Source organism: Phyllostomus discolor, chromosome 2 (assembly GCF_004126475.2).
Source record: "Phyllostomus discolor isolate MPI-MPIP mPhyDis1 chromosome 2, mPhyDis1.pri.v3, whole genome shotgun sequence".
NCBI lineage: Eukaryota > Metazoa > Chordata > Mammalia > Chiroptera > Phyllostomidae > Phyllostomus > Phyllostomus discolor.
This window is the reverse complement of record NC_040904.2, coordinates 106,596,863-106,622,758: the sequence shown is the minus strand read 5'-3', so window position 1 is coordinate 106,622,758 and position 25,896 is coordinate 106,596,863. Positions and strand designations below refer to the sequence as shown.

The following is a 25,896-nucleotide window of genomic DNA, read 5'->3' as shown; positions in this document are numbered from 1 at the left end:
CAGAGTATTTTGTATTGGAAATATACAGACACTGGAGGTAGTATGTTTCTCCAGTTTTGTGTTTCCCCTACAGATTTCTGTCTTGTTCACATGTGCTATTTTTACTTTTAATAAATTTTTCACCTGGAGGATGTTAAATAATACAATTAATACATCTCTTAACTAACAAGCATTTCTGTCTCATGTTATGATATCTTATTCTGGCTAACTGCAAAGATATCAAAAATCAAAACATTTTAAACTTCATGTTTCTTTCAGTTGTTTGCTGTGAAACTGACTCTGACCACTATGTATGCAGTAGGAGGAGTAAATCACCTTTTATTTAAAATAATTAGTTTTATCAGATATAAAAATTATTACTGAATTCAAAAGCAATAATTGTCATGAACAAGAAGATTTAATCCTTTCCTGAACTAGATTACCATAACTAGTTTTTCTGTTGAAACTTAAATTTTTCGCTTTCTCTTTTCTAAAATTTAGATTCAAACAAAGACTTTTACTCAAATAATGCTACTTGACAGTTTATAAAATAATTAGAAGCCCAGTTATTTTTTTAAGATTTTGTTTATTTTTTTTTAAGATTTTATTTATTTATTTTTAGAGCGGGAAGGAAGGGAGAGAGAGAGAGAAAAACATGAATGTGCGGTTGCTGGGGGTTATGGCCTGCAACCCAGGCATGTACCCTGGCTGGGAATCGAACCTCCAACACTTTGGTTCGCAGCCCGTGCTCAGTCCACTGAGCTACGCCAGCCAAGGCTAGATTTTATTTATTTTTAGAGAGAGGTGGGAAAGGAGGGAGAAAGCATCAATATGCCCCTATTGGGGACCTGGCCTGCAACGTAGGCATGTGCCCCAACTGGGAATTGAACCAGTGACCCTTTGGTTCACAGGCCAGAGGTCAGTCCACTGAGCTACACCAGCAAGGGCTCTTTATATTTTTCTCATTAACTTAATTTTCAACTTTCATTTAGAGGTATTAGAGCTTTCAAATTTTAAGATTGAAATTAAGACAGTCTACTTGACTGTAAACTGTGAGTTTATTAATCCTGAATTAATGCTATGGAAAGATAAAATGAAAGTTTAACTTTTTTGTAAAAATTCTTTCTTTCAAGTAATAGTATTTGAGCTAAAAGTCACTTTAATTCAGCACCTTATCTCTTGGCCTTTTATGCTTAAAAATGTCAGCACCAAAAGCGTACTGCCTGGTGTCAGTATACTTCAGAATTATGATAGCATCTTCTAATGTGGATGAACTGAGGGGAAATCACAGCAAAATTTTTATTCTTTATGTTGTTCCCACTTAGAATAATTATAGTAATATTAATTCCTAGTATCACTGGTAGTATGTAAGGCCATTTCTTTCAAGACTTGAGTGCCTGTCACAGAAATTACAAAAGAAACTATCCCCCTTTAATAGGCTCATCTTTGTGCTACCTGCTTTGAAATCTGTGAATGCACAAATGGGATGTTCAAGAATGGGAAAAATTTGTTTCCAACATCTTTGCAATAAAGCACATCAAAGTAGCTATTTCTCTTCCTTATGGCAATTATGTATGAACTATTCAAATCTTAATTGCCTTTTTGACGCTCGAGGACACCAAACTTTCTATTCCCTACTCAGGACCTTTGGTGCCAATGGATTGAATCTGGTTCTATTTTATTTATGTATACTTTTAAAAATAGATATGCATAGTAGAGCTTAACAACAAAGAAATTAGTTATGATAGCATTCAGATTGGCCAAAAGAGTCCTAACTCTTCTTCCTTGGTTAGACAGCATTCATAAATCTGTTGCTGGACTCTGGCTTTGATGGGACCCTCTTAATTTTCTTCCCATTTTCTGATTAATTCTGTAACTATTCAACACTGGAATTTTCTCAACTGTTCTGGTTTTTTAATAGAGATTTTTGTTAATTTGTTAGAGCCAAAAATATTTTCAAAAGAAAGGGGGAAAATGTGTTAAAGCAAAAGGAAAATGAAGGTTATTACTGAATGCATAAAAAATATTTGAACAGCTATAGTAAACATTTGAAAAGTTTTGCTATAGAGCACCTAGCTCCTGGAAACCGAGAAAAATATGCATTGATGTGAACAGATGTTAGCTTGATTTGTACCATACTGGCACCTAATCTGATTTACTCTTTCCATTTCTATCAAGTAGCATTTATTCCTATTTTTAGATATTACTGAATTACACTCTACATTTTTTCAGTATTTTTAGTTGTAAAACATTAGAATTACAGGACTTAATACAAAATTAGAAATTCACTTTATATGTGATTAAAATTCATATACAAACTGCAAATTGTGGTCACAAGAGTCAGCTTCCACAGAGCTACTAGGCTGGGCGTTTGTCCACACAGACAGTAGACATCCCTTTGTTTTGCCCCTCCTTCTCTTCTTCAGCAGTCATTCAATGACAAGCGTAAAAAGAACCTCTTTTCCCGAAAATTTCCCTTCTACAAGAACAAGGACCAGAGTGAGCAGGAAACAAGTGATGCTGACCGTAAGTATGTGGATCCAGTGGTCAACTGAAAATAAATGTAGAGGGACCTACTGCCCTGCAGTTGGTTGTTACCATGGAGACAGTTTCAAGAGCTGCAACAGGTTACTAAATTGTATTAACCAGGGGCAACTTAACAGGCATAAATTAATAGTTATACCAATCTTAACTTTTTCTGGTACCTTAGGAAGTCTTAATTTAAACAGTATTTTTAAGCTGTATGTTTAACATAGTGTTATTTGATAAGAGTTCTTATAATAAACACTTAATATAGGAATACTGTTTTAGAGAAAAAACATGAGTACCTGGGAAGCTACTTAGTGATTTCCAGGTATGATATTGCCATGCTTGATAAATAGATCTTCTGGAATCATTCCATTTTATCCTATTTCTTCTTTATATGTAGACAGTCTGAATTTTACTTTTAAAATTGCAAGAAATAGTCTTAAAGTTTGCTGCTCTACTCTAATCAGCCTCTAAGATAAAACTTTCCTTCTTTTAGGTTGCATTTAGCTGCTCGCTTATTTCAAACTTTCAAAAATCTACCATAATGCTCTATAAGATGTGTACCTGTAATGGTCTTGGAACTGTCTCTTATAGTAGCACCAATTTTATGCATTACTGACAACTATTTTCTTTGATTATCTTTTTATTGCTTGCTCTCTGGGAACTACTCTCTACAGGAGATCCCTGACGACATGGGATCAAAAGGCCTGAGTAAGTGATCAAAATACTCCCAAGTTATTTTTTTAACCTCCATCTACAGACCTACTTTTTTCAGATACATTTTGAGAATCATGGTAGTGCCCTTCTGGCTTGAGGAGGTGTATGATTTAGATTGCTTTTAGACTTTTCATGTTAATAAAATGCTTGGGATTTTTATTTCTAAAATATACATCTTTTGTTTTTCTAATGCTCCATTTTTCACATCATTTGAAAAAAACTCTGCTCATTCTTACATTTTTCTTTTTATAATTTTTATGGCAATTACTTTTGCTAGGGAATTTTTTAATATGAAGGTGTTTTTTAAGTTTTTAAAAATAGTACTGCCTGCCCTCATTAGAATCTAGAAAATAATGTTCCTTGCAATTTTATGTCACCCTTTTTTTGTTAAAACAAGTTAAAATCACTTTGGTTCGGTGTTAGAAAAGCATTGCTATAATGTGAAACTATAAAACAAATATAAATATTAGAGAAGAATTGTGGACCTCAAGTTCAAATCACAGTGTGTGTGTAGGGGGGAATTAATATCTTTTTTTAAAGAAGGTTGTAATTTGTTAAAAGAATTATAAGAAATATTATCCTTTGTTTTTGTTTTTGGGGTTTTTTTTTTTTCGTTTAATCAAGATGTTGTTTCTGCTTTTTGTTTTTCTTGTTTAAGTTTCTAGCTACAATTTAATCTTAATAGAAAGCTTGGTACAGAGTCTGATATTTAGGAGTCATTCTATAGATGTTAGAATAAATGAATGAAACAAGAAGTCATTTAAACAATTAAAATTTTAAATTTGGGTGTTTTCAAATTGATTAAATGTGAAATTTTACCAAATATTACTAACTTATTTTAGGTGACAGTTACTCATAGTAACTCATAACAATTACTTAACCTGTTATAGGCTAAGGGGGTTTTTTTCCTAGATAATTCTTTTCCTTTAGGTTAGTAAGCATTTTGAAAACTTATTTCTTTAGAATTCGCAGATCATTAAGGATATAGCCAGTATCTTTTAACTCTTTAAGATCTGCATTAATAAACATTAAATTTCATAGTTTTTCCTGATTTATCCTAACTCTACTGGAATTTTAGTCTAAACTCCAGGTACTTGACTGTTATTTCCACTTTAATTACAGGTTTGTGTTAAGCTGAAGGCAGTATGCTTTATATGTAATTAACTTGTTAGTATTACACTTTAGTATTATTACACTTTAGCATTTTTGCATGTGCCTCTTTAGGATTTGGCAAGAGCCACAAATTTGGTATCACTAGTGACACCTTTTTTTGATCTCTTACCTTTAGGAAAAATTACCAGTGAAAATCTTCAAAACTGGGAAATACACAGATTCTTAATGCTGTAAAATTTATTTGGAGAATATAACATGTTTTAGAGATGGTATCAATCAGCATATGTACTCATATATTTTTGTTATCAGTTGAGTCATTGGAGACCTAAGGAAAACTCATTTTAAAAGGAATTAAGTGAAGAATTTAGTTTCCATACTGATATTATTAAGGTGGATGATAATTAACATCTTGACCAAATCATATTTTTAGCTCTCATTTTAATTGAGGATTGGAACTTGGGAAGAGAAACAAATGAAAAAATGGTAACTGGTTACAAGATAGCATCATTTAGAAAAACATTTAAATTTTTCTGAACAATGACTTAAGATCCTTTGAGTGATAGGTTTCTGTGCTTCACCTTCCAGTAACTGAAAGAATTTATTCACAGGAAGATTGTACTTGGAAAATATTTAAGGAAACAGAAAAATATCAGTAAAATTCTAATCCTGGATATGTTGGAGGTTTTTACATAAAACAGATAACTAGCAGTTGAGAAGGTGCTTATTATTACACAGTAAAAACTGGATATTTGTGACCTCAGTTATTTAAAGTTCAGAACACAGACTGATCTAAGCATAATCCTGTGAGACTTTAACATAAGAAAACAAATGTGACCTCATACAGGTATTCATGAAACCTTGTCAGAACAGCACTCACAAATAACAGAAGACTAAATTATTCCAGAGAAACAAACTTATTGAAGAGAAGTGGAATAACACTCACTATCAAGAAAGATGTACATCTGCATGTAATTTCACGCAGCCTACAGAAAAATGGAGGATATTTCATTGAAGAACAGAGAAACAAAAGTGATACCTTCGAATACTTTTCATAGACATGAATTTAATGAATCTGCAAAGAATGGAATCAAACAAATTACTGATTTGTCCTATTGACAGTAGAGAAAACAATGAGAGAGATTCTTTCCAAATCTAATTTTGACTAACAACTAATTAGAATGTGTTGAAGTCTGGGAGAATATAAGTAAATCATTGTAACATATAAAAAGCTGGAAACAGAAAACTGTGCAACTTTCATGCTTTAAGGGGAAAAAACTGGGTAAGATTCCTTTAACAGAAACTAAAAGAAATATAGTTCAAGAGGGCCTATAAAAGGTTATCAGAAGTGAAATTATGACATAGAGCACAGGTGGCAAACACAAGGCCCGTGGGCTGAATGGGCTGAATCCAGCCCAGCACCTTGTTTCTATCCAGTGGCAGTGCCAAGCTCCTTGCCCCTAGTTAAGGAGTAGTTACATTTATATGGTGCTAAAATTACATTTGGCCCTTTGAAGGCAACTGCGAGGCTATGTGACCCCCAGTGAAAATGAGTTTGACACCCCTGATGTAGAGTATCAGAGAATGTTTGTACCTATCTTTCGTATGCACCTCAATTTTTATGGCTTTTTATTTTGAGGAACACATCAACAACTTCCTCTGTGAGGCACACAGGTTACATATCTTTCCTTTCTTCTCATTTTGAAGACTTACTTAAGCAGATTTACGCAGAGCTCTTACATGCCAAAATGAGACTTATTTTCATTTGGGTTAGGATAAATGTAAGAGTAGTAGTATTGCTTGAGATTAATGCTATATAGTATTTCAAGAACATAAAGAGAAAAGATATGATGCATTCTCAGGGAGAAATGTTCAACAGAAAGTATGACTTGGTTAAAGAGATTTGAAATGATTGTGGTCATCAAACATAAAAAAATAAAAATTAAAGTTCGAATAATATATTTGCACCATGTATGTCAAAGGGATAATATCCTTACACTATAAATTTCTAAGAGATTAAAAAAAAAGACTCTCATTAGAAGCTGGACAAAGGATGTGAGAAGAGTGCTCAAAAGATAAACAAATGAAATAAGCATATAAAAATGTTTAATCTCTGTAGTAATCAATAAACAACGCGACATTTTACCCATCACTTTGGTAGACCTTTCTTTTAAAGGATAACCCAGTGATGAGAGAGGGTTCTGTGGAATGACTACTTTTAACATCCCTTACTGTTAGGAGTGTAAATTGGTACAGCCTATCTAGAAAAGCTTATCTTTTGACCTGCTGATAATTCCTCTCCAAGGAATTTATCCTAGGGATATAATCACAGATGTTGATAATGGTTTGTATATATCAGATGTTTTAATATTATTTAGAAATTATAGCCCCCCCACACCAAAGTTAAAATTATCCTAGAATGTCTTACAGTTAAGGAGTAGTTAATAAAATGATTTATATATACTTTGTAATATTATTATATAACCATTAAATTTCATGTTAAAACATAATGACATGGAGAAGTGTTCACAATATAAGTGAAAAAAAATATGAAACTATATTGTCTCAGATTTCTGAATAAACTTGTACTTAGGGCTATTTGAATATTGTTGCTTTCAACATTCTTACACATGTCTTTTGGTGAGCATATATATGGCTTTCTGTTAGGGAAGTAACTAGGAAAGGAATTGCTAAGTCATAGATGTATGTATGCTCAGCTTTAGTAGACACTGCAAAGTAGTCTACTACTACCTGAGTTCCAGTTGCTGCATACCCTTCTCTATGCTTGGCATATCTGTTTTTGTTTTTATTTTTCATTTTAGCCGTTCTGCTAGATGGTAAAGGTATTCATTGTGGTTTTAGTTTACATTTCCCTGTTAAGTAAAAATGTGAACAACATTTATATATGTTTAACATCTTTTGAACATCTTTGATGAAGTGCCTTGAAAAAAGATTAGTTTTAATTATCTGGAGAAAGCATTTTACCTTTTTAATTAACTCCAAAACAGCAATGATTATTCTTTTCCAAGGCCATACTTGAGTATCAAGATTTTCTTGTAGAAGAGCTATTGGTAATCTTAGAGAACTAAGATAAATAGGAGAAATCCCCCCAAAAGAAAAGAGATTATGGTAACTTTAACTTTCTGTTCTTAATATGACAGACATATTCAATAGTAGAGTAATAATGAAATAAACCCCACAGTATTCTTTTGTACCCAGCTTCTATTATTATCAACTCATGGTTAGTATTACTTCTTCTATACCCTCAACTACTCTCTCCATGCTTTTATTCCATTGTAGTAACTAATTTTTTTCTTTATGTATTAGAGATTGCAAAGTATAATATCAATCCTAATATAAATTTAAGGATTTTTTACATCATCCCTACTTCTGGGAATGGGTTTTATAGAAATAGGACAGCCCCGGCTGGTGTAGCTCACATACCTGGGTTCCAGGCCAGGTCTCCAGTAGGGGGCGTGTGAGAGGCTACCACACACTGATGTTTCTCCCCCTCTTCTTTTCCCTTCCTTCCCCTCTCTCTAAAAATAAATCAATAAAATCTTTTAAAAATAAATAAAATTACCTTATTTTAAAAAAGAAAAATAAATAGGACAAAGAGTAAAAAGCTGTATAAATAGAGGCATTCATAATGATTTGATGGTGTTTGTGGAAAACAAAACCAAACTAAAATGTCTAAATAAGTAGTAAGGTAAATCATGACTGATTAGTGCAATAGAATATTACATAAGAATTTAAAAGCCCTGGCTGGCGTAGCTCAGTGGATTGAGCGCGGACTGGGAACCAAAGTGTCCCAGGTTCGATTCCCAGCCAGGGTACATTCCTGGGTTGCAGGCCATAACCCCCAGCAGCCGCACATTGATGTTTCTCTCTCTCTCTCTCCCCCTCCCTTCCTTCTCTCTCTAAAAATAAATAAATAGATAGATAGATAGATAGATAGATAGAATTTAAAATAATTGTTTTGAGGTTCATGTTGTAACGTGGGAAGAAATTAAGTATAAACTTCTAAACACCACCGTTTTTATCTGCTTGATAAATTATAATTTTTATGTTTCTGCTTTATTTAAATATGCATAATCATGATTGAGAAAGTTGTATCTTTGCAGATTAGAATAACACACTTAGTTTTTACTATTAAAACAATTCAAGAACTGTTATCTTTATTTGAAATCTTTAAGTTCTACCATTGTCTGAAGTTTTCAGTAGTGCCACTTGATTTTAGGAGACTCTGTGGGTGGTACAACACAGCAAATAATTTCTCCTCAAACTTTTTCCTTATCTTTAGGATTTTATTTATTTTTCAGAGGGGAAGGGAGGAAGAAAAAGGAGAGGAACATCGATTGGTTGCCTCTTGCACATCCCCAACCTGGGAACTGGCCTGCAACCCAGACATGTGCACTGATCTGGAATCGGACTGGGGACCCTTCAGTTTTCAGGCCCGCAATCAACCCATTGAGCCACACCAGCCAGGGCTACCTGACATGAGAAATTTAGATTTTCCTCTCTGAGGAAATTTTGGTTTTTAGTTTTTATAAATAAAATTACCTTTTTTATCCAAGGGCAACATTTATTGAGAGAACTGAGATTACATTTACACAAGAAGAGCACTTGGTGTTTACTGAACAATTAAGTTATGAAATGGGGTCACATTCAGGGAGGGCCAGGAAATTCTCAGCTGGGCATATTGGCTTTATCTTTTGTTTTGCAAAGCAGCCATTGTTAGTTTCATCAAAGCAGTTTCTCAGAAATATTAATCTATTTTTAAAAATTCCACCTTCTAGAATTCCCTTTCACTTGACTTTGATTGAGACATCTGCATCTATGACATCTAAAATGCTTTATCTGCATGATCTCAGGAACATGGATTTTCATTTTTTTTTTCCAGGAACAAGAAAGAAGCTGAACTAAAAACAAGATCATTTATTTATTATTTAAGGCATCTCTTCTTTCAAATATAACTTGTCTCCTTTGTCAGTGATTGTTTCATAAACTAAACTAAATGGTACCATTTTCTCTTGGGGTTTTATGTCTACAGTTGGACTAATTTAGGATTACTTTTGACCTCTTAGTTCGTAAACTGAGTTGTACAAAAAAGAAGCATTGTCCTTAAATTGGGGGGTGGGGGGCGGTTCCTAGCTAACTCATATCATTTATTTGAAAAAAATTAAACTCTTCCAAGAAAACCAAGAATGCTTTTTAAATATTCATTGGGTGTGAGTGGTTTATATCTCAGCATTTTGTAATGTCACCTTATGTTTATTTTGATAATTTGCTTTTTTAAAACTCATGACACTTTTTTTTTTCATTATCCTGCAATTTCAGAGCATGTAACTTCTAATGCCAGCGATAGTGAAAGTAGTTACCGTAAGTGTTTAAAGTTATTTGTTCTTTTGTAATCTCAAGTAATATATGTTCTTTGGGATTTTTTTCCTCTTAATAATGTGTTCTAAAAATGGAAAATTAGATACTTAATCTTTTAAAATCAGGGAGAGCCAAGTAAAATTCAGAAAACTTGAAAAATAAAATATCATGTAGAGAAGTTACTTTACAAAATTTTAATAAAATACTAAAATCCTTTTTACAGCAGTGCTATTTGTGAACATAGCACATATATATATGTGTGTATGTGTATATTTTTAAAAGAACTAAATACTTAGTTAAATGAGTGAATTTATTTTTTTGCTATTTACTTTAGTATTTTTGTTTTAACGTGAGCATTAAAATATTTTCCTGTAATGTTCAATAATAATTGGCTTCATTTCCTTTTTATTTTGTGTCACCAGTACTGGTCTGGGTCAAGTTATTATTTATCACCAGCCTTTGATGAATATACGAAATAATGAAGGAAAAATTTTCAACAGTTGATGAAACTATAATACTGACTTTTATTTTCGGTGTCTTGTATTACATTCTTGGTATTGTAGTAATAATATTTTCTTTCTCTAGCTTACTTTACTGTAACAATACAGAATATAATACACAACACATAAAATGTTTGTTAATTGACTCTATGTTATCAATAAGGCTTCCAGTCAACAGTAAGCTATTAGGAGTTGAGTTTTGGGGGAGTCAAAAGTTATATGCATATTTTCAACTGCATAAGAACTCAGCATCCCTAACCTTCAAGTTGTTCAAGGGTCAACTATATATTAAAAGTGAACTATAGAAGCATATGAAGTTTTTAAACAGATTTGGACATGGGTGGAGGGGAGAGCACATGAATATTGTCAATTCTAGGACCTTAAAATTAAAATTGCTTTTCTAATTTTTTTTCACTGCTGTCTAATATGAAAGTAATCTTGATTACAGATGAGTATGGCTGCTCAAAAGGTCCATCCTATTAATTTCAGTTCCTCTATTTCTTGTGTTGACAATATATACTTTTAATCCTCGTTCATTTGATGGGTTATTTTGGTTCTGCATAATAGTTACTTAATAATTTTTTTTATATGGGAGTGTGATTTCTTATATTTTAGCATTTTATTATTAGCAACTACTCTGTAAAGCTCACCATAGAGTAGTTGAGTAGCTTTTTAGAGTAAAAAGAGGTAGTGAAAGTATATACTGTCTGCCTCATCATTTGCATGAATTATTAGCTGTGGAGTAATTCAAGTTGCATGTTTTTGTTCATATGTAAACCATGTTTTATATACAGTGCTTTTAAAAACAGCTTGTAAGTATGTATTTTACATATTATAATAAACTTGAAACAATAAAATATACTTTTAAATCAAGAAAGAATATTTATGCCAACATATGAATTTAAAAGATCTATAGCTACATACATACATGTAATATAAACCATTGGCAAATTTAGTGGAATGGTTGTTAAAGAATCTTGCTAATCAAGGAGAAAATCTCCAAATGCATTATCCAATATTGATTGTTTTCATTAAACCACTTGAATTAACAGTCCTTCCTATTCATTTTCTAGACATTTGTGTGTGTGTGTGTGTGTCTGTCTGTCTGTTAAGAACCCCTGAAATTGTTAGCTCTTTTTTTAGTTCTTTTCATTGAGTCAAGATATGATTTCTAAACTTTTTTATTTAAGATATGCTTAAGCTCTAAACCTTTAACTTTTAAAGTGCTTTTAAGATCAAAGCAAAATATATTTTATCTCCTTTACTATTGTGTGATTCTTTTGTTCAAAGGGAAGGATTTAGTTTTATCTAAAGCTTTTTTAACTTTTTTTTAAATGTAACTTTTTAAAAATTGAATAAGTGAATTATTAGAGTAAGTGCATTTTTACCAGTGAAATAGTAACAGTAGTTTTAGCTTTGCATTAAAATTTTTTATTGTAAAATAGTTGTAATTATAAAAATGTATATGTATTCTGTTAAATATTATATCTGGAAGATTTAAAAAGCTGCATATTCTTAATAACAGTAAAGTCCTTAATATGTACATATGTAGAACTGCTTGTTAAAGTATCAATCTTTAAAATAGTTAATAGTTGTTAGATTAATAGCACATACATGACATCACAAATGAAGACTTTAAATAGGTTTAATGACAATCTGTAAACACAATAACAGAAAGGTAGTTCTTAAATAAATACACATTTATGTTTTTATATTTATCAAACTTATCTTTATGACTTTGTGATTTGCCACTATTTCTTACTAAAACTTGTCAGAAATAATTTGTAAAGTATCTTTTTTTTACATCTTTCCTATTTCCTCAGGAAAATTCTAGCAATTTATTTCTATATACAAGGTATTAAATTGGCATTAGTTATCTTTATAGATTTTTTCATCTGTACTTTAACTTTCTAATAGGTGGTCAAGAAGAATATGTCTTGTCATATGAACCAGTGAATCAACAAGAAGGTTTGTGAAGCCTATTGATGTTTTACAGTCTTTGAGAAATATATACTTCTTAATTTGGGAAATAGGTCTAACTCATACCTCAAAAAAAATTTACTATACTTTTATACTGTATGTATAAAAATAGAATTTTACTGCATGTATTTTATGAAACATGGTTTTTTTGCCTGGAGTATATTAGAATCCAGTGGCTTTGTGTATATTGGCATTTTATTTCCCAAGTAACTTCTCTCCAGTGTTTATCAAGTATTACTGTCTTCCCACTGATCCTTGTTTAAAATCTTGGAAGCATCTTTGATCTTTCTTTGTTCCTTATCTATCTTGTCCAGTCAGTCCTAGAAACTATGTATTCTGTCATTTATTTTTTATTTATCACCTCGTAGTCATCCCTTCTACCACAATGTTAATTCTGGCTCTCACTGCCAATTTCTCTTCCACCATGATCCCTACTTTTTTTGTCCTTCTTTGATCTGCTTCCTTATCATTTCTACTTCAGAAGTGATCAGTAAAACACAGTGCTGTGTTTTCTCATTTCTGATGAGATCATGTTAGCAATGTACAGAAACATTGTCTGCTAAAATACTGGGTTTAGCTTGGTTGAATTATCAATTCTATGACTTCCAAAAGGAGGTTGACTTAAGCTTAAGATCTTAGCAAAGGCTTAAGAAACCAGCAAGTTAGTCATCATTGGTGGAGAAAGAAAAAAGTAGAAGAAATTCTTCATAGCTATTGAGGATACTTTTATTCTCTGGTGAAATAAAATACATTGATGTTTGTTTAGTGTGTATTCCTTTTAACATTCAGTTTATCTTTATAGTTAATTACACTCGACCAGTGATCATATTGGGACCTATGAAAGACAGGATAAATGATGACTTGATCTCAGAATTTCCTGACAAATTTGGATCATGTGTTCCTCGTGAGTAACCCACATAAAAATTCTTAATTATTGTTCTTAACATTTTGTTACTGTGTTTGGTGAAGGTAAATATTACCATTTTTAATGATTTATACAGTTATTAGTTGTTCTTCCATATGCTTCTCTTACCAAATTCAAATTAATCTGTTGTGTTGAACTTTATAAAACAATTTTTAAGTAGAAAATGGATTTGTTGTATTTTTAATACTAAACACTTTACGTTCTTTCTATTCAAGATACAACTAGACCAAAAAGAGATTATGAGGTTGATGGAAGAGATTATCATTTTGTGACTTCAAGAGAGCAGATGGAAAAAGATATACAGGAACATAAATTCATTGAAGCTGGCCAGTATAACAACCATCTGTATGGAACAAGTGTTCAGTCTGTGCGAGAAGTAGCAGAAAAGGTAAACATCACAATGGTCCCAGAATACAGTTTTTAATTAGAAATGCCTTTGACAGTATGAAAAATGATGGAATAGAAACTTTTCATATTTTTTAAAACATATAGATGTTGCCGCATTGATTAATTAATGATATGAATTCATTCAACTAAATATTTAACTTTTGGTGGCTTGGGAAAATACCTACAAAATAAAGAAGATTGACAAAGTGAGGTAGAAATAATAACACATATCTCTCTAAGAATAGAGGTTATTATTTTAAGGTTCTACATTTGCTAGAGATAGGCCTTGTATTTCCAACATCGAGCATAATTAAGGAGCTATGATCAGCAGTGTCAATAAGTAAAAATAAACCACATGTCCAAGAGAAGTGTAGATGCTGCTATTACTGACACTAGACTGAAGTTTCTCCTGAACACTCATTTAATGAAAAAGTTTTTAAAAAATACCCAACAATACTGTAACAGCAACAGATTATCTGAAAGCATTCTTCAGGGTAATATGAAGATACATTGACATTAAATTAAAGTAGTGTTAAGATGAGGCCAAAGTGTGTCCCAGACATTGTGCTATTCTTCAGTAACTCCTTGGGCCCAGAAAATAAGCATCAGCAAGTTACATTATACTTTCAAAACTAGTTCTTCAGTCATAACAATATACCTATAAAGCAAAAAAGCAGTAATTCAGCGTCTCAGTTTTCCCTCTATAGCTGCTACTCTTTGTATAAAGGTTTTGGTTAATTCTGATTAGTATTAAATATTGAAAAAGTGGAAATTTTAGTGATGGCAAGAATTTGAGAAAATAGGAAATCTTAGATAATTAGTGAAGATAGAAATTAATAGAACTTCTAGGAACCGTTTGGCAATACCCACTAAATGTACATATCTTATGACTCAGAAATTCTACTTCTCGGTATCTTGGTAGAGGTTCACACATGAGGATCCTGTATAATGATATTCATACCACCACTTTTTAATAGTAAAAAATTTGAATCAACAAGGGAAATGGATAATTAACTTATTTATTCATGCAGTAGGATATAGTAGCTAGAATGAATAAACTAATACAGCACTAGTTAGGTGTGTCCATTTTTTTAAATTATTTTATTGCTGTTCAATTACAGATGTTTGCATTTTCTCTCTACCACTCCCCGCTACTCCAGCCAAACCCACATCCCTCCCTTGCTTCCACCCTCCCCCCTTGGTTTTGTCCATGTATCCTTTATAGTAGTTCCTGAAAAGTCTTCTCCCCACTTTCCACTGCACCCTCACCTCTGGCTGTCATTAGACTCTTCTTAATTTCAGTGACTCTGGTTATATTTTGTTTGCCTTTTTCTTTTGTTGATTATGTTCCAGTTAAAGGTGAGATAATATGGTATTTGTCCCTCATCACCTGGCTTGTTCACTTAGCATAATGCTCTCCAGCTCCATCCATGCTGTTGCAAAGGGTATAAGCTCCTTTCTTTCTGCTGCATAGAATTCCATTGTGTAAATGTACCATAGTTTTTTCATCCACTCATTTCCTGATGGGCACTTAGGTTACTTCCAGCACTTCTCTATTGTAAATTGTGCTGCTATGAACATGTGGGGTGCATAGGTTCTTTTGGATTGGTGTTTCAGGGTTCTTAGGATATAATCCCAGCAGTGGAATTGCTGGGTCATAGACAGTTCCATTTTTAGTTTTCTGAGGAAATTCCATACTGTTTTCCATACTGGCTATACCAGTCTACATTTCCAGCAACAGTGCACTAGGGTTCCCTTTTCTCCACATCCTCTCCAACACTTGTTTGTTGATTTGTTTATGATGGCCATTCTGACTGGTGTGAGGTGATATTTCATTGTGGTTTTAATTTGCATCGTTATGTCTTTATCTGATTTTGGGATTAGGATGATGCTGGCTTCTTAAAAAGAGTTTGGGAATCTTCCATTGTCTTGAATTTTTGGGAATAATCTGTAGAGGATAGGGGTTACCTCTCCCTTACATGCTTTGTAAAATTCTCCTGTGAAACTGTGTCTGGTCCAGGGCTTTTGTGTGTTAGAAGCTTTTTGATTACTGTTTCAATTTAATCCGCTGTTATTGGTCTGTTCAGGCTTTCTGCTTCTTCATTGAGTTTAGGAAGATTATGGTTTTCTAGAAATTTGTCCATTTCCCCTCGGTTTTCGAACGTCTTGGCATCTAGTTCCTTGTCATAATTTCTTAGAATCCTTTGTATTTCTGTGGTGTCAGTTGTAATCTCTCCTCTTTCACTTCTGATTGTGTTTATTTGGGTCCTCTCTCTTTTTTTCTTGAAGAGCCTGCTTACAGGGTTATTGATTTTGTTTATCTTTTCAAAGAACCAGCTCCTGGATTTATTGATCCTTATTATTGTGCTTTTAGTCTCTGTGTCATTTAATTCTTCTCTGATCTTGGTTATTTCCTTCCCTCTACTTGCTCTGGGCTGTCTTTGTTGTTGTTCCTCGAGTTCTTGTAGGTGTAACATTAGGTTATTCATTTGAAATGTTTGTATCTTTTTTAAGTAGGCCTATATCGCTGTGTACTTCCCTCTCAGAACTGCCTTGGCTGTGTCCCATAAGTTTTGGGTTGTTCTGCGTTCATTTTCATTTGTTTCCAGAAACTTTTTGATTGCTTTCCTAATCTCACTCTTGACCCATTCATTGTTTAATAGCATGCTATTCAATCTCCATGAGCTTAAGGGGTTTGGGGGTTTTTTCCTTGAGGTTGGTTTCTAGTTTCAGTCCCTTGTGGTTAGAGAAAATGCTTGATATGATTTCAATTTTTTTGAATTTGTTGAGGCTTGCTTTGTGTCCTACCATGTGGTCTATCTTTGAAAATGTTCCATGTGCATTTGAAAAGAATGTGTATTTTGCTTCTTTGGGATGAAAGGCTGTATATATTTATTTATACACACACACACACACACACACACACACACACACACATGAGTTAAGTCCATTTCATCTAAGGTATTGTTGAATGCCACTATATTTTTGTTGATGTTTTGTTTGGAAGATCTGTCCATTTTTTGACAGTGGGGTGTTAAAATCCTCTACTATAATTGAGTTGTTGTCAATATCCTTCTTGAAGTCCTCCAAGGTTTTCTTTATGTATTTGGGTACTCCTATGTTGGGTGCATATATATTTACAGTGTTGGTGTCTTCTTGATGGATTCTTCCCTTGAGTATTACGAAGTGACCTTCTGGGTCTCTTTTTATGGCTCTTTGTTTGAAGTCTATTTTGTGCGATATGAGTATTGCTACCCCAGTTTTTGTTTTCCTGTCCATTTGCTTGGATTATTTGTTTCTAGCCCTTTGCTTTCAGTCTATGTAGGTCTTTTGTTCTGAGGTGGGTCTTTTGTAGGCCGCATATGTGTGTGTCATATTTTCTTATCCATTCAGCTCTTCTGTGTCTTTTGATTGGGGCATTTAATCCATTTATGTTTAAGGTTATTATTGATAGGTACTTATTCATTGCCATTTTTTTGTACCTGTGTTCTTCTCTCTTTCACTGTTTTTCTTCCTGTTCTTAAAGCAAACCCTTTAGCATCTCTTGCAGATCTGGTTTGGAGGAGGTATATTCTTTGAGGCTTCTTTTGTCTGGGAAGCTCCTTATTTGGCCTTTCATTTTAGTTGAGAGCCTTGCTGGATAAAGTAGTCTTGGTTGCAGGCCTCTGGTTCACATTATTTGGACTATTTCTTGCCATTCCCTTCTGGCTTGGAGCCTTTCCATTGAGAAGTCAGCTGCTAGTCTTAGCAGGGCTCCCTTGTATGTTACTTCCATTTTTCCCTTGCTGCCTTTAAGATTCTCTCTTTGTGTTGGAATTTTGCCATTTTAATTATGATGTGCCTTGAAGTGGGTCTCTTTAGGTTCCTCTTGATAGGGACTCTGTGTTCCTGGATTTGTGTGACTTTTTCCTCTCATGAAATTAGGGAAATTTTCCATCATTACTTTTTCAAACAGGTTTTCTATCCCTTTCTTCTCTTTCTGGTATACCTATTATGTGGATATTATTACGTTTCATGTTGTCCTGCAGTTCCCTTAACCCCTTTGTTCTTTCTGAGCCTCTTTTCCTCATTCTGGTTGTTTTTTCGTCTGGTTGTCTTGCTCATTCTGGTTGTTTTTTTCTCCCTTATCCTCCAGCTCGCTGACCCTAGCCTCTGCTTCATGGAATCTGCTTTTGATTCCTTCTACAGTGTTCTTCAGTTCAGAAATTGTATTCTTCATTTCTTCTTGTCCCTTGTTGAGAGTTTCTACTTCCTTTTCCATGTTCATATAGTTTGCATTGAGTTCATTGTAGTTTCCCTGTAGTGTTTGCTAATTCTCTGTGAGCTCATTGAGCTTCCTTATAACCTTCACTTTGAATTCTATATCTGATAGTTGACTTGCCTCCATTTCATTTAGCATTCTTTCTGAGGCTTCCTCCTTTCTTTTCATTTGGGGATTGTTTCTTTGTCTTCCCTCAGAAGAATTTCTTCTGAGACTCTTCTTGTTAGCTGCTGCTTTTTAAATTGATCTGTTATGACTCCTTGGGTTTATGGTGTGAACTTATGTGGTAGAATACCTGTGAGATTCAGTGGTACATTCTCCTTGATCTCCTGAGCTCACTGGTCTTGGTCGGATTTCCTCTTCCAGCAGGTATCCTGGTGTTCACAGCTTCCACATACTCGTCTGATTTTTTTTAATGTTCTCTACAGTTTTTGGTCTCCGGTCTTCTTATATGTTGGGGTACTGTTGGTTGTTCACTCTGCTCCTCGGAAGATGGGCTAGGTGTTTCACCCATGTGCAGGGGGACGTGGGCTCTGCTCCCACCTATCTTACCACCATCTTCCAAAATCTCGTATCCACATTAATAAATCTCAGAATTACAATAAATGAAGTTGCAAAGGATCTATGTAGTATGATACTATTTATGTAAACTGTAATATAAAGCAGCCTATATAGTTTATGGATACATATTTAGAAACACAAAAACATGCATGGGAATGATACATTTACTTTAGGAGTATATACAGCCAATATCCAGTGTTTTCCTGTGGAAAGAGAAGAAAGGACATTGTAGCTTTAGTTTTATTTGTAACGTATTTCTTTTAAATTTAGTAAAAATTCAAAAACCACACTCTCAGCTTCACTTCAAATTACTGGTAAGTTAAAAGTAACCAAGAAATCACAGCAAGCTATGTCTTGTGCAAACCTCGTGGAGAAGAAAATACCTGCAACTTCCACAAAGTAGAAATATTACAAATAATACTCAGATCACAATGCAATAAAAGCTACAGCTCATTAGAAAATTAAAAACAAAAAGGCCCAGACAACTGGAAATTTTATTTATTTTAATTTTTATTTTAAAGACAGGGGACAGGAAGGCGAAAAGAAACATAGATGTAAGGTAGAAACATCGATTGGTTGCATTCTGCCTTCACAAGTGCCCTGAAGCCAGCAGAGCACAGAGCCTGCAACCCAGGCATGTGACCTGACCTAGAGTCAAACCAGTGACCTTTTTGATTAGAAAACAACGCCCAACCAACTTAGACACACCAGCCAGGACAGATAACTGGATATATAGTTATATATATAAAAATAAAAGCAAAAATTCTGAAAAGAAAACAATAGATAAAAATGAAACCAAATCTGGTTTGTCAACATGATCAAAATAATTGATAAACTTTTAAACAGACACAGATTACCAATATCAGGAATGGAAAAGCATCTACCAATATTAAAAGAAAAAATATCAGAGGATATTGGAAACAACTTTTACCACTAAATGAACAATTTAGATGAAACGGATAAAATTTTAGAAAGAAATAAACTCCTTAAACTCAAGTAGAAATAGATTATTTAAATAGCCCTATATTTATTAAAGATACTAATTTTTATTTAAAAACCTTCCCACAAAGAAAACTCCAAGCCCAGGTTGCTTCACTATAATAAATACTACCAAACATTTAAGGAAGAAAGAATACCCATTTTCCGTCATAAAATAGAAAAGTAGGAATACTTCCCAAAACATTCTGAGAGTTCAGCATTGCCTAGACTTCAAAACCTGACAAGACATTACAAAAAACTGCAGTCTGATATCCCTCATGAATATAAATGCAGAAATTCTAAAAAATTATTTTAGCAAGTTGCTTCTAATATTATATAGAGAAGATGAAGTGTCATGACCAAGTAATGTTTACCCAAAGAATGAAAGGTAAATTTTAAATATTAGAAAATCAGAGATCTACAAAATGGCAGCCTACGTAAACACACCTCACATCCTCCCACAACCACATCAAAATTACAGCTAAACTATAGAACAGCCATCACTCAGAACCATCAAATTGAGCTGAATGGAAGTCTTACAACTACAAAAATAAAGAAGAAACCACATCCATCCAGACTGGTAGGAAGGGTAGAAACATGGAATGCGCTGGTCTCAAACCCACATGTGGTAGATAAAAATAGGGAGAGATATCTCAGGAGTGCAGCATCCCAGCCCTGGGTTCCAGTGCCAAGAAGATAGGTCCCTATAACATCTGGCTGTAAATACCTGGGGGGATTGAGTCGGTAGAAGAAACTTCTGAATTCCTAAGCAGTTCTACTTAAAGGGCCCATGCAAGGACTTGGACTCATTCCCTCTGAGCTCCAGCACCAGAGCAGCAGCTTGAAAGCCACCAGTAGCATATAAGGAGGAACTAACGTGTCTGGTCTCAGGACGAGAACTGGGGGACAGCTTTCTCCCAGGCCAAACTGCTGGCAGAGGCCATTGTTCCTATTCTGAGGCCTCCCCTGACAGAACCACAGAGCGGTAGGCACCATGTCTGAGGCTTCATCATCCTGGCTCCCACTGTTTGCCCTGCATTGGTGATTCCCTGAGGTTCCACCCTCACCCAATTTATGGACACCCCCAAGCTATTAACAGTGGCTTTTCATTACAAATGGCTTGTCTTGGCTCATGTTTCAGATCTTCCCGAATGTACTAAAGAAGCAGCTGCTGGACTTGGTGGGCACCAGAGCCCTGCCAAATAGTCCAGCTCTAGAGTGGTCCCCAGCACAGGTAACCCTCTGTGTAGGGTGGAGGTTGGTGGTCAGTGCTCACAGCCACTCCTTGCGGTTTACAGTCCTGGCTAAATCCCTCCCATAGACTTGCCAACAGCAATCAGGACTCAATAAGAGAAAGGTGAACAAAGCCCACACAGTAGGAGCACCTCAAGTACCCACCCTGGGTGATCTGGGAGGCTGTGCCACTGGATGCTACAGAACACCCTATATTAGGGCACTTTACCAAGACAGGGAGCCATGGTTCCTTTACCTAATACATAGAAACAAACACAGGGACTGCTGCCAAAATGAGGAAACAAACATGGCCCAAATGAAAGAACAGAACTCCAAAAAAGAGCTAAACACAGATAAACTGTCAGATTCAGAGTTCAAAACACTGGTTGTAAGGATGCTAAAAGAAATTAGTGAGGACCTCAACAGCATAAAAAAAGTTCCAGTCAAAAATGAAGGATACAGTAATTAAAGAACAATTTACAGGAAATCAACAGTAGCGTGGATGAAGCCAAGAATCAAATCATGATTTGGGGCATAAGGAATCAAAAAATAAATGAGAACAACAAGAAGAAAAAAGAACCTAGAAAAACTAGGATAATTTAAGGAGCCTTTGGGAAACCGTCAAACATTCCAACAATTGCATCATATGGGTGCAGAAAGGAGACGAGAAAGAGCAAGAAATGGAAATCTATTTGAAAAAATAATGAAAGAAAACTTACCTAATTTGGTGAAGAAAATAGACATGCAAGTCCAGGAAATACCAAGAGTCCCAAGCAAGGTGGATGCAAAGAGGCCCACACCAAGACATATCATAATTAAAATGCCAAACTTTAAAGATGAAGAGAGAATCTGAAAAGCAGCAAGAGAAAAGTAGTTAGTTTCCTACAAGGGAGCCCCATTAGACTGTCAGCTGATTTCTCAAAAGAAACTTTGCAGACTAAAAGGAATTGATAGGAAATATTCAAAGTGATGCAAAGCAAGGACCTACAACCAAGATTACTCTACCCAGCACAACTATCATTTAGAATTGAAGAGCAGATAAAGAGCTTCCCATACAAAAGCTAAAGGAGTTCATCATCACCAAACCATTATTATATGAAGTGTTATGGGAGTTATTTAAGAAAAAGAAGACTAAAACTATGAACAATAAAATGGCAATAAATTCATATTTATCAACAATTGAATCTAAAAAACAAACTAAGCAAACAAGCAGAACAGAAACAGAAACATAGATAGGGAGGAAGTTTTGATGATTGCCAGAGGGGAGTGGGGTCTGGGAGAGTGGGTGAAAAGGTGAAGGGACTATAAAGTACAAATTCATAGTTACAGAATAATCATAGGGATATAAATACAGTATAGGAGAGGGAGTAGTCATGGCCCATGGGCATGAGCAATAGTACAAGGTTTGCCGGAGGAAGTTGGGCGTGCTGGGTGGAGGGGAGCAAAGGGGGAAAAATTAGGACAACTGTAATAGTATAATCAATAAAATATAACATAAGATGAAAATCAGTGTAACTCACATATTAAACAAAAAAAAAGGAAAACTATACAGTCACCTCCATAGTTCAGGAAGAACATTAGACAAAGTCAGCATCTATTTTTATTTTCTGCACGAACTAAGAATAGAAGCTCCTCAGACTGACAAACAACATTCAGAAGAACTTACAGTTATCATCATACTTAATGAATTTTTTAAGACATAGTGCTCTCCCACTAAGATCAAAAATATGTCAAGGTTATCCACTCTGACCACTTGTTTTGAACATTATATTCTAGCCTTGGGGGTGTCCAACATACAGCCCACAGGCTGCATGCAGCTCAGAATGGCTATGAATTTGGCCCAACACAAAATCATAAATTAACTTAAAACATTGAGTTTTTTCGTGATTATGTGTCACACTATATTTAACATGTAGCCCAAGACAACTCTTCTTCCATTGTGGCTCATAGATGCCGAAAGGTTGGACACCCTTGTATCTAGCCAGTAAAATAAGGCAAGAAAAAGAAATAAAAGTCATCCAGGTTGTAAAGAAAGAATAAGTTTAGCAAGATTGAAGGACACAAAATTGAGTTGTATTTCTATATACCAGACCACCATAAAATGAAAATTTAAAAACAATATTATTTACAGTGGCATCAAAAATTATTAAATACTTACCTGGCCACTGTGCTCACTTTGTTGGAATATCATCCCATAGACCAAAAGGTCACGGGTCAGTTCCCTGTCAGGGCACGTACCCAGGTTGCAGGTTCAATCCCTGGTTGGGGCACATGCAAAAAGCAACCAACTGATGTTTCTTTCTCTCTCACCCCACCACCCCACCACCCCACCACCACCAACACCTCTCACTCCCTTCCTCTCTCTCTCAAAAGCAATGATAAAACATCCTCAGGTGACGATAAAAAAATACAGTAATCAAATTTGATACTGGCATAAAGACAGACAAGCAGATCATTGGAACATACTAGAGAACTCTTTAAATAGACCAACGTGTGTGTGTGTGTGTGTGTGTATAAATGTACAAAAGTGAAGGAACGGATAGTTTTTTTTCTTTATTTTAAATTATGTTTTTTAAATTTCACTGTTTACAGTTGTCCTGATTTTTCCTTCTTTGACCCTCCTGTACCTAGCACCCCCTACTTCCTCAGGTAATCTCCCCACCATTGTTCATGTCCATGTGTCATGCATGTAAGTTCTTTGGCTACTCTATTTCCTGTACTCAGCTTTACATCCCCATGGCTATTCTGTAACTACCTATTTCTACTTCTTTTTATTTTATTATTTTATTTTAAAATTTTATTTTAAAATCAGTTTTATTGATTGTGCTATTACAGTTGTCCCATTTGCCCCCTTCATTCCCCTCCATCCTGCACAACACCTCCCACCCACACTCCCCCCTCATGTAGTTCATGTCCATGTGTCATAAGTTCTTTAGCTTCTACATTTCCCATACTGTTCTTACCCTCCCCCTGTCTATTTTCTACCTACCATCTATGCTACTTATTCTCTTTACCTTTTCCCCCTCTCTCCTCCTCCCATTTCCCTGTTGCTAACCCTCCATGTGATCTCCATTTTTGTGGTTCTGTTCCTGTTCTAGTTGTTTGCTTAGTTTGGTTTTGGTTTCGTTTTTGGTGTAGTTGTTAATAACTGTTAGTTTGCTATCATTTTACTATACATGTTTTTTATCTTTTTCTTAGATAAATCCCTTTAACATTTCATAAAATAAGGACTTGGTGATGGTGTACTCCTATAACTTGACTTTATCTGGGAAGCACTTTATCTGCCCTTCCATCCTGAATGAAAGCTTTGCTGGATAGAGCAATCTTGTATGTAGGTCCTTGCCTTTCATGACTTGGAATACTTCTTTCCAGCCCCTTCTTGTCTTCAGGGTCTCTTTCTTTTGAGAAATCAGCTGACAGTCTGATGAACTCCTTTGTAGGTGACTGTCCCCTTATTTCTTGCTGCTTCTAGGATTCTCTGTTTCATTTTAATCTTGGGTAATGTAATTATGATGTGCCTTGGTGTGTTCCTCCTTGGGTCCAACTTCTTTGGGACTCTCTGAGCTTCCTGGACTTCCTGGAAGCTTATTTCCTTTGCCGGAATGGGGAAGTTCTCCTTTATTATTTGTTCAAATAACTTTTCCACTTGTTGCTCTTCCTCTTCCCCTTCTGGTACCCCTATAATTCGAATGTTGGAACGTTTCAAGATGTCCTGGAGGTTCCTAAGCCTCTCCTCATTTTTTTGAATTCTTGTTTCTTCATTCTTTTCTGTTTGGTTGTTTCTTTCTTCCTTCCTTCTGGTCCCCTCCATTGATTTGAGTCCCAGTTTCCTTCCCATCACTATTGGTTCCCTGTGCATTTTCCTTCATTTCACTTAACATAGCCTTCATTTTTTCATGTAATTTGTGACCAAAATCAACCAATTCTGTGAGCTTCCTCATCACCAGAGCTTTGAACTGTGCATCTGATAGGTTGGCTATCTGGTTTTTGCTTAAAAGTATTTGCTCCAGGGCTTTGATCTGTTCTTCCATTTGGGCCTTTTTTTTTTTTTCTGTGGCACCTGTTATGTATGAGGGGCAGAGCCTTAGGTGTTCACCAGGGCGGGGTAACTTGTATTGCTGGGTTGTGGCATGGTCTGTGGGGGAGGGATCAGAGAGGGAACAATGGCACTTGCTCCGCTTTCTCTTGGATTTCAGTCCCTTCTGTCACTTCCCCCAAGCAAACTGAGCCCTTCTTGTGCTGATTCCCAGGTAGTAAGTAGGTTTATGTACATTCTGGGACCCTGTGGGTCTCTCCAATGAACTTTCCCATGAGGTTGGCAGTCTCTCCTGATGCCTCAACCCCCGCGGGTGTTTTCAATCGGTGTTTTGAGGCTTTATTTCCCGAAGCCGGGGCCCTGGGCTTCAAGGTCTGTCTTGCTCCCCAGCTTCTTCTGGTTTGTCTTTGCACGAATGTGGGACCACTCAGCCAGCCGCCCTGCGCACCTCACTAGGTCTGCCTGGTGCCTTGTGTGCTGGGGTCTGCAAGGCACTGCCTTTTTTTTTTTTTTTTTTTTTTTTTTTGGTGTGACCCTCTTCGCCCAACACCTGATTCTGCCCCTCCTACTGGACTGGATGAATGTGTCTAACTCCTTAGTTGTTGGACTTTCATACAGTTCAATTTTCTGTCAGTTCTGGTTGGTTTTTGTTCGTTTGTTTGTTTCTAAATTTTTGTTGTCCTTCATTTGGTTGTTCGAGGAGGCACAGTGTGTCTACCTACACCTCCATCTTGGCTGGAAGTCCCCCTATTTCCACTTCTTAATCCCCTCACCTCTTCACCCATTTCCCCCACATACACCCCAGCCCAGCAAGCATCAAATCTCTCTCCGTATCCATGATTCTATGTTCTTCTTGTATGCTTAGTTAGTTTTTTAGGTTCAATTTTTGATAGATCTGTAATTTTTGTCATTTTATTATTCATAGTTTTGATATTTTTCTTAAGTTCCGTAACACTTCGTATAATAATGGTTTGATGATGATGATGAATTCCTTTATTATTATCAGTTGTCTGGGAAGCTCTTTTCCCTTGATTTTAAATGATATCTTTGCTGTCTAGATTGATGAAAACCCTGCTTTTCCCAACTTTGAATATTTCTTGCCAACCCCTTCCAGCCTGCAGTTTCTTTTGAGAAATCAGCTGACGGTCTTAGGGAAGTCCTCTGTAGTTCACTAACTTCTTTTCTCTGTTGCTTTTAAGATTCTGTCTTTAACCTTTAGCATTTTAATTATGATGTGTCTTAGAGTGGGCCTCTTAGCATTCATCTTGTTTGGAACTTTCTGTGCTTCCTAGAATGCATGTCTGTTTCCTTCACCAAATTA

The 25,896-nt window shown here is 35.2% G+C and overlaps 1 protein-coding gene across 19 annotated transcripts in view; it reads left to right on the top strand.

Annotated features, from left to right (window-relative positions):
- DLG1 (discs large MAGUK scaffold protein 1) overlaps nt 1-25,896 on the top strand; it is a 293,473-nt gene that overhangs the window by 242,673 nt on the left and 24,904 nt on the right. For 6 of the 19 annotated variants that reach the window (XM_036018296.1, XM_028505112.2, XM_036018291.1 and 3 more), the window contains 6 exons: nt 2,406-2,505; nt 9,676-9,717; nt 10,648-10,683; nt 12,132-12,182; nt 12,997-13,098; nt 13,335-13,507. In XM_036018296.1, coding sequence (XP_035874189.1) covers nt 2,406-2,505; nt 9,676-9,717; nt 10,648-10,683; nt 12,132-12,182; nt 12,997-13,098; nt 13,335-13,507 — 504 coding nt within the window. Of the gene's footprint in view, nt 1-2,405; nt 2,506-3,185; nt 3,220-9,675; nt 9,718-10,647; nt 10,684-12,131; nt 12,183-12,996; nt 13,099-13,334; nt 13,508-25,896 lie in introns of all 19 variants that reach the window. The other 13 variants (XM_028505122.2, XM_028505117.2, XM_028505114.2 and 10 more) reach the window with 5 other exon arrangements.